Source organism: Pterocles gutturalis, unplaced genomic scaffold (assembly GCF_000699245.1).
Source record: "Pterocles gutturalis isolate BGI_N339 unplaced genomic scaffold, ASM69924v1 scaffold22683, whole genome shotgun sequence".
In the NCBI taxonomy this organism is placed as follows: Eukaryota; Metazoa; Chordata; class Aves; order Pterocliformes; family Pteroclidae; genus Pterocles; species Pterocles gutturalis.
Window position 1 is genome coordinate 1 of NW_010118690.1, and position 9,740 is coordinate 9,740.

Here is a 9,740-nt window from a genome sequence, read left to right on the forward strand (position 1 = left end):
TATATATATATATAAAAGATTAATATGTCTTATTACCTAAATGTTAGTAAAACTATATTTGGGTAGTAGATACTACTAAAGGGGATCCCCTGATCTTTTTTAATGTAGAAAAGATATGTAACAGCTGACTTCAGTTTTTGAACAAGTAGAAGTGAAATGTTGCAGCAATCTTGTTTCGCAAATGACAAGCAGAAGGAATCACAATCCAGAAGTCTGCTGCAGTAAAGCAATGGAAGTTTCTTGGTTGATTTCTGCGGTCTTCTGAACAGTCTCTTTTTGTACTGTTTGCCAGGGAAATTTCTTGGCTAAATTTTATCATAAGCTATAAACAGCAAAATCTTTGTGGTCCTACCAAATACAAAAGCCAGTGGGGTAGGAGTGGCTGTAAATACAAGGGGCCTACCCAGTCCTTGTTGCACGCAGTGCAAGGCATTATTCTACACAGCCTCTGTGCCTGGAGCTCTCTGCAGTAAATCTGTTTGTGATTCTTCCAGAATTAAAACCCCATTCCCTGGAGTATTGTTGGAGATAAGATTGTCTCTGAGAGGGTAATAACATGTTTAGATCACTTGGTCCTGTAGGTAATAAATTTTTTTTTTTGCATAAAGATGAAGAAATGAAAATAAAGCCAAAGTTGCTTAGAGAGGTCAAATGGAAAGTCTGTGGCAAAGCAAAAATATAATCCTTATCTTCTTGACTGCCGTTCTCCTCACTGAAGCATGTACAACTGCGCATAGGGGGAATGAACGTAGAAAGGCTTTTTGCAGAGTTCTGCTGTCTCCAGTTACCGCCAGTAATCTGAAGAGATCAGCTATGGTCATTCACACAAAGTTTTGGAATTTTGTTTACTTTAAAATATACAGCAAATTTTCTGGAGTAAAACAATTTCAACAGTAAAATATCAAATTGAATTATCTTTTTGCATCTGTCATATTGTCAGTATTATTAAGGTTAACTTAACTGGTAACTCATGATTTACACCAGCCATCGGTCGAGGCTGCTGTGCTTCATCCTGAGACGGTAAAAGGACCCATAGTTAAATGAGCACTTAATATTTGGAAAATGCTCGATTCCAAGGGTAGCAAAGTATGAAAATGTTATTAGTTCTGCTTTAGGCTAATTTCCAGTTTACTGGAATTTTTTTGACCATGAAAATTAATGTTAAGACAGATCCTTTTTATGTACTGTAATTTTTTTAACATACATGTTCTAAAAGGAAGATTCTCTCATCACCCTGTGGGTGTTTGGACCTGCATTTAGATGGCAGTTCATAAGGATGGTTCACTTCTTGTAACCTAACCGTCACGTGTTTCTATGGAAAGCAGGTGGTATTTTTAGAGAGCATAACACTTTTATCTTAAATTTTTTAAACAACTTTATGTTTTACTTTTAAAAATCAGATCTCTAGAACTGCAGGTTTCAAACCAGTCTTTAAGTTAGTGATGTGCAATTCATCATAATATACAAATCGTTCTGTTTTCTCACTGTGCTTGGGTATTTCAAATTACATATTTCAAGAACCAAGTAGACTTATATTTATTCCTATTCATATTTATGTTAAACTTTAGTGTTTGAGCTCTGATCTTTATGCCTGAGTTGCAGGACCAACTCTGTTAGTAAAAGCTTTAGGAAATACCCAGAGAATGAATTTTGTTATACAAGGTCCATTCTATTCTGGACTTCTTCCCTCTCTAAGGCAGGCAGTTTAGTGTTGTTTTTTTGATTCTGTACTCCTCTGGGTAAAAATAATCTCTCACACCCCTCTCTTCCTTTTATGTGAGTGTTCCTAAAAATGGTTTATACCAAAAGAATATTGGAAAATACAGTGAATAGTAAGTTCTTGATCTTTTTGCAACAACTTTTGTTCAGCAAATATATACATGTAGATTTTCCCTTCACACTTGTGAGTTGTACCATCAGGTCTCAAAAGAATCACTTACAGTCATTTCAAGATGTATGAGAAATTACGTGCTGGCTTTAATTGCTGGCCATAAAAATGTTCTATATGGAGAAGGGGGTTCACTTGGATATTCTACAAATCTGACCAGACTCAAGACCTGATACATTAAGCAGACAAATGTAACTTCAGAGGATTTTCCAGTTTGTACCAAGATTAGATATCGGAAATGTTGATCAGCAAGTTGTATTTAACAGCTATTTAGTCATCAATGTAAATTAAATTGGAGTAAACTACTCTTCTATTTTCTCCTTCAATTTGCAGTCCCGCTGCAGCAATATCGTGCTATTACCTGGAATCCAGGAAAGGACACTTTCTGAAAGCTGACACTCATCTGTGTATTTTTGTTATCAGAATGAAACAAATGTCAAATGTAAAGAAAACATTTCTGGAGGAATAATAAGCCACTTTCTGGGCAATACTTTCCACGCTAAAATGTGCAATTATGTCTGTACTTGCAGAGATTTGCACCTTCACAAAAGGCCTCTATTGTTATTGTTGCTACAGAGAACAAGAATGTGGTTGCTGTATTGTGCTTTACCATCTCATCAAGGAGCGACATAGACATGAAAAGCTTACGTACATGGTGCCATTTTTCCCATGGTTTTGTGTAGGAATAGTTTAGCCTGAAGTCACAGAACTGGTCCCATGAATAGAATTCTTCAGTGTTTGTGAAACTGATAGCACTCCTTGAAGTAAAAAGCTGTGCTAATGAATATTTTTTTTTTGTATTGGTATTTAAAGAGAACATTTTTATCACACAGCTTGTAATACTGTAATAAAATAGTTGTTTATAATACTTCTATTTATAAGTCTCTCTTTCTTAGAATGGGGTTTGTTTTTGGGTTTTTCACGTAGATCGAAAGGATGCAGAGGGCTGGGAAACAGTTCAGCGTGGAAGGCCTGTTCGATCTCGATCCACAGCTTTGGCAACAAAAACTCCTGTAGCTGCAGAATCACTAAAGTCCAAAGGTGACTGTGACAAAGAAAGTGTCATTTCACCACCATCAGAGACTAAGCGTGGGAGTCTGCCCACTGACAACGGTGCATCCAAAAGCACCGAGCTTGTACAAAAAGATCCTTTACATCAGTCTGAAGGTCCTCTTGCTGAAAACACTCAGGTCAGTACCATTTGGAATAATTTTCTAACCTTGAATCTTGCAACTTTTTCTTTAGAGCATTTTCTAAAGGTAGTGTTGTCTAGAGCTTTTATTTGCTAACTAGATTGGAAAAGGATTTAAAAGTAATTACTATTTCACTTACATTTATGGAAATACATTAGGATGTTGGCACAAATAGGCAAGTTAAAAATCATGAAGTGAACCATACAATGCTGTGGACAGGTTTCTCATGTTTTCCAAAAACTCAGCATTAGGCATATCTCATACATACAAGTTTTCCGGTAGAGAGCTCCAACTTTTGCAAGGTCACGAGCAACTGAAATACACGTGGAGTTATTTGCATTGCTTGCTGTAAGGATATTGCAAGGTATTTTGTTAAAAATCTTTTGACTCTACTGACTTGAAAAATCATTGTTACTTTTCGTTAATTTTGCAAATGTCTCTTATTAGTTCACAGGACACACCTCAGAAGACGATGGGAACACTGGCACACCATTACAGGAAGATTCCTTACCAACAGTTTCTGAGGTGCCTCCAGTTCTCACAAATACTGACAGTGCTTCAAAAACTGCGCAGATTAATGAAGCTTCTTCCCTGATCACTGATAGTGTAGACGGACATCAAACAGAAAAAGCTAAAACTGAAACTGAAATGGATCCCTCAGATATTTCAAATGTGAGTGTTACCAGATTGGTAAGAAATCTTACAAGATTTCTGAGTAAATAATAAATATAAGCCTTAATTTTCTCATTCCGTGTTTCACAGTGTTTATTGTTAGCCTGCTGTAGAAATTGTAGAAAAGTACAGGGTACCTACTGTGGGGAAAATAATTTGTTGCACAGATACTTTTCATGATAAGACTTAATTACAGTAAGCTTCTGAACTCCAACTAGAAAGATATAAATGCATTATCTGGAATAAAGAGGTCTGTGTTCTCATTACTTTTTTTACATATATGTTTGCCATAATTTTTCATTTCCTTCCACTGTCAATCATTTTAAGTTAGACTCATAAAATTCTTACTCCAGTTTTTCTAATTATTCAAACTGGAAACACATGGGATATCAAAATTCTTTTAGAAACAAATGTAGATTTCTGCCTTCAGAGTAGCTGAACTGCTCTCTTGGGTCTTCCTATACAGCCAGAAATTTGGATGAATGTCGTTCTTAAGCAACAAACGTGAAGCCAGTATGCTGTTTTTATGTGGCTTCCCAGAAAGAATGTCCTTTCTTGTCTGTAGAATTCTGCAGGTTTCAAGGTGTGTCTGCTTTATTGGGGTTCTCTGAGTGGAGAATTGCAGTAATGCTACATGAAATCCAGGTTATGCTTTCAGATTTTGTTTTGGCTTTTTCAGAAATTAGATTAAAATTCTGACTTGCAGAAGTTTTCCTGTGAATTGCTTTCCCTTTAATATCTTCTACAAACTGGGCTCCTGCTAGGTAATTTCCAAGTAAAGTATCTATTTGTTTTTAGAGCTGATTTCTTGCATCTCATCCACTAACATTGTTTCACATTCTCAATTATTAACGGTTCAGGATGCTGACAGTTCGGTGGGATCTGTGTCTCTTCTGACCAACCTACTGCTGATTACGTTGCTTTGAGCACCAGTTTGTGTATTGTGGCATGTTGTTTGGTAGCCGGAGTGGAAATGAACCATTTAATACTGGACATTAGAAAAGGAGAAGAGAGTCAGCACATTCAGGCTTACATTCTTGCCTAACTCTCTTGTGTTCACGTTGAAAAACAAGTCTAGCATGATATTCCATAGTATTAACTACAGTAAAGCTTCCAGATGCAGTTCATCTGCAGATCCATTTTCATCTGTAAATTATACTTTGGACCATGATTCCTTTTCTGGAGATAACAGCAAGGCATGCCATTAATGTTTCAGAGTACACATTGCTTAGTCCTGAAGACCAGGTATTAAAAAAAATAATTAGAGAAGAAGTGTCTTTGTTGCCTTTAATGACAGTGTTCTTGTAATACTTTTTGGAATTATGTGAATGGTAGTTAATTTAATAAGTGTTTCATGTAGCTATTAAGTGAGTTAACAGTTGCTAACAGTTTTAGTGAGGTTTATATTTCAGTTACCTTCACAAAAATATAGCAGTAAAGAATTAAAGCAATTAGAAGTTGAACGTCATATAATTCATATTAACTTCATGGAAACTACTTTTTGTGCCTGTTTCTGATTTTTTTTTTAAATTGATTTCATATTTCCTACAGTCTATGGCAGAAGTCCTTGCTAAGAAAGAAGAATTAGCAGATCGCCTGGAAAAGGCAAATGAAGAAGCCATTGCTAGTGCTATTGCAGAAGAAGAGCAGTTAACTAGAGAGATTGAAGCAGAGGAAAACAATGACATTAACATCGAGACTGACAATGAAAGCGATTTCTCAGTGAGTGTTGGATTTATTTTAAAGTGCCCAGCTTCAAGCTGTCTTTCATGTCAGAGGAATATTAATATAAAATTTGTTAAGTGTTCATTTTTACATTAATGCAACCTGTTTTACATGCATATAAAGTAAGTAGTGTCGTAGTAATTATACCGTACTGTCTAAGGTGTATTTAGTCTTGCTAAATTCAGCAGCACGATCCTGCTGAGTGGTACAAACTCCTCAGATGTTGCACTCATTGTCCTGCTGCCTACTTCTGTGTGCGAAACTGGGAGAGCTGGGACTTGTTATTTTCATTGCTACCGCATGGGGAATGCTCCAAGTGAAGTGGAAGTCTCCTTTTCTACTAACAGAAACAGCAGGAACAGCATCTGTCTTTGAGATGGCTAATTCAGTCTGGAAACATTGCTGAATATTGCTGAGTTGGCACTGTTTAATATGTGCGTACAGCTGCACATTAAGGTTTATGTTTTTACTGTCTGGATCCTATTACATTTCAGGCTAGTATGGGCAACGGAAGCATATCTTTTTGTGGTATGTCTATGGACTGGAATGATGTCCTGGCAGATTATGAAGGTAAATTTTCATGTATTATTGTGCTTACATTGAAATAACAGCAAAATTTAGAAAAGTGCGTATTTTACTCATGGCTAGTTACAGTTTTGGTAGATCCACCTAATGTTTTAGTATTATTGTATAGCTATTGTATAATGACTGTATTAGTATTATTAGTATAACTGTCTCATTGATTGCACTTCTTCCAGAAAAGTATGTTTAATATCAAAGTCTTTGTTTTCTCTATGTACAGCTCGTGAATCGTGGCGCCAGAGTAATTCCTGGGGAGACAGAGTGGAAGAAGAGCCTGCACGTCCACCTGGGCATGGAATACACATGCACGAGAAACTGTCATCACCGTCACGCAAAAGGTTTTAGAGTTGTTACCTGTCTTGATCAGCCAGTGAAAACAAGCAACCAAACTCCTGGCTGCATGAAACTGTTCATAAATTTACTTTCTTTGAGTATGTGGGTGGAAAGTGTTGTAGAAATCAGGATGTTTTCATAATGAACTAGGCTCGTGCTACGTTGTTCAGTAAATAAAGATTTGAAGACCAGAAGAACAAGATTTACATTTAGGGGAAACAATTGCTCTCCCATGGCCTGGTTGTTTTCTCTTACTGAAGATGACATAGAAATGTTTGCAGCACTGTCAGTTAATGTTGTCTTACTTGCTATGCTTTGTTTTTTATTAAAAGAACAATAGCAGAATCCAAAAAGAAACATGAAGAGAAGCAAATGAAAGCTCAACAGCTGAGAGAAAAGTTACGTGAAGAAAAGACACTGAAGCTTCAAAAATTAATGGAGAGGGTAAGCTTTCTGTGATACAAAGGAGCTGGTCTGCTGGCTTTCAGAAAAGCTTTTTTTTCCCACATAGACTAGAAATGTTAAGAGATTAAAATTAGCAGTGAAATGAAATTTTCCTCTGAATTTCCTCATAGTTTTCACAAGTGACTCGTGCATCACAGGTGTTAAAGAAAGCATTAGTGCAGATCATGAACTTGCGCGAGAGGGTTGCTGACGTACTGTACTGACCCAGATTCAGGGAAGGCAGGATGAATGTAGAAATGCATTGCGTGCATCCAACATAAATGCTAAAACTCACCAAATGGAAGCAGTTAGCAAATTAGTGTAAGCTCAGGTTTAAAGTTTAAACCTAATGCAGGGCTTTGTGTAGGGCAGCAAAAGGTTTTATTACTGTAAATAAAGCTTCAAATATTAGAAAATTCAGGCCCTATTTTCAGTTACTGTATTAGTAATGACCTTATTATATACAGGAGAAAGATGTACGGAAGTGGAAAGAAGAATTATTAGATCAAAGACGTAGAATGATGGAGGAAAAATTACTCCATGCAGAATTTAAACGTGAAGTGCAGCTACAAGCAATTGTGAAAAAAGCACAAGAGGAAGAAGCTAAGGTAAGTTGTTTTGTTTTCAACGGGAATCATTTCATAGTCATGCTTGTATATATTTTGTACCTCACAGTGCTTGTAAGTAGGTTGTGAAGGATAGTGCAAGTTAGGTGTGAAGATGTGTGAACTGTGAAGTGGATAAATGCCAGTCCCTAAATCAGACAATTTTTCTCTAATATGAATTTAAAATTAATTAGCTGTTAATTAAACATCATGGTGGATTGGACTGGAAGAAAAGGTGAGTTTAAATAAGGAGCTGATAGTTGTCTGGCTGCTTTTCTTCCATTTTTGGTTGATAACTAGTGGGCCTGGAAGGAGTAGAAGATCTGATTATCAGTCCTCTGCTTTCCCGCATGTATAATGAGAAGTGGAGAGAGCTCATTTCTCTTCTGCTTTGTTAAACATCCATCCTAGACACAGCATTCTGTGTCCTTAAACATATATTCTGTCTATATGGTTCTGTTGCTTTGTTGTACCACTACTACCACTACCACTACAGTCAGAAATAAATAGAAACCTACAGTTAGCGCATGGCAATTACTCTAAAATAAGTGTTTTTTTAGTGCTCTTCTGACTTTAATACATAATTTCATAAGCACTAGGTGAATGCTTTTTGGTTTACCTTATCAATATTCTTTTGATAAACAGAAATGAAATATTTTATTTAAAAGACTGTTTTTCCTAAATAAGGATACATACATCTCCTTGAAAGTAAAATGTTACATTATATATTGAGCATGTATCCCAGCTGTGATTGATGCAGATGTTCATCGGTATTACGTAAGATAAGCACAACAAAACTAATTTAGTTGCTGTTTCTGTCTTTTAGTTTAAAATGATTTCTAGATGACCTAGCTCAGTCAAACATACCTTAATTATTATTTCATTACACTGGTGTGACTTCTATAATCATATTAACTAAATCACACTTGCCATAATTCCCCAGCTAAGCAGATGTTTCAAGTATTGTGTGTGCTTATATGTGTGAGGCCTCTGCTTCTTGAGGTTCTTGTGTTCTGGAAATAAAGGTTAATTGGGCCACAAGGCTTGTGAGAAGTAGCTGTGAGTAGTATAGCTGAAGATTGTGGTAATGGTTGCTGCCCGGTTGGTTATCTAAATTCCCAGTGCTTACTTGTTTACTGAACTGTGAAATCCATTCTATAAATGGATTCTAGTCAGTAAAAAAAGCAACAACAATATCCTACCATTCTTTACATGATCTGTTCTTGCCTGTCCATGTATTTTCTCTTTACTCATTTCTTTTGTGGATTCAGACAGAGCATGAACTTCAAGTACAGCAAGAGAATTTCTATTTCAGTCACAAGTTTGAGTATGTTTATAGCTGATAAATTTTTATTATTTTCCTCAATAACTTTGGCTCTAAAATTTTGATTTTATTAAATCAAAGTTAAATAAGTGTTTGATTTTTCTTATCCATATAAGTTTCTAAAGTATTTGCATTTAAAAGCCCAAAGTTGACAGTTTTGTTCAGCAACCTTGTAGCAAGGACAAAACGTTGATTACCTTTATGAACCTAGTTACTGGAAAAGCATATTCTTTGATATTTTTAGTATACACACTAAAATACTTTTAAGCTAGCCTTTTCATGATATTTTCTTTTTTTATTATTCTTGTGTATTGCACTGTCCTGTGGCTGAAAAAAAAAATTAGTGAAGTGAGCAATACTGATAAGAAATATTCAGACAATGAGCTTGTTCAGTTTTTTCTTATTCCATAGTATGCTTAGCTTCACTTTTTTATTCAGTAAGTACCCATATATTTAAAGTTAGATCAAAAGACTTGTTGGTTTCTGGTAGCACTTTACGTATTTTACTGATTTATCCAACAGGGTCTTAGCATTCCACATTTTGTGAATGAGAGAATAGATTAATGAAGTCTCATTGCTGAGATGACTGAGAAGATTTTCCTGATTTACCCAAGTTTCTTGTTTTTCTGATAAAATTCAGTTTCTCTTTTTTTATATTCCATGGGCTATCCTGTTTAAAACAACAACACCCAAAACAGCTGAACCAAACCAAACAAAAAACCAAAGCCTTGTTCTCAGCTTGGTAGTTTTCCAACCCATTCTGGAGAAATGGCTCACCAGTTTAATTATTAAATGGATGGAATTCCCAAAGAATGAAACTTATTTCAAGTTCTCAGATCTTTTCTTACACTTTCTGGTTATTTGCAGGTAAATGAAATTGCATTTATAAACACCTTAGAAGCGCAGAATAAACGTCACGATGTGCTGAATAAACTAAAAGAATATGAACAACGCTTAAATGAATTACAAGAAGA

At 35.7% G+C, this 9,740-nt stretch overlaps 1 protein-coding gene across 1 annotated transcript in view; it reads left to right on the top strand.

Moving 5' to 3' along the window:
* Positions 1-2,815: 2,815 nt before the first annotated feature.
* The window catches only part of LOC104463840 (S phase cyclin A-associated protein in the endoplasmic reticulum-like), a gene marked incomplete at its 5' end in the record, with an annotated part of 113,969 nt that continues 107,044 nt past the window's right edge, over positions 2,816-9,740 (top strand). Inside the window, 9 exon segments of the mRNA XM_010076329.1 lie at positions 2,816-3,078; positions 3,529-3,771; positions 5,305-5,475; positions 5,973-6,048; positions 6,281-6,398; positions 6,726-6,837; positions 7,305-7,445; positions 9,634-9,736; positions 9,739-9,740. The exon segment at positions 9,739-9,740 is cut by the window's right edge and continues 42 nt beyond it. Coding sequence (XP_010074631.1) covers positions 2,816-3,078; positions 3,529-3,771; positions 5,305-5,475; positions 5,973-6,048; positions 6,281-6,398; positions 6,726-6,837; positions 7,305-7,445; positions 9,634-9,736; positions 9,739-9,740 — 1,229 coding nt within the window.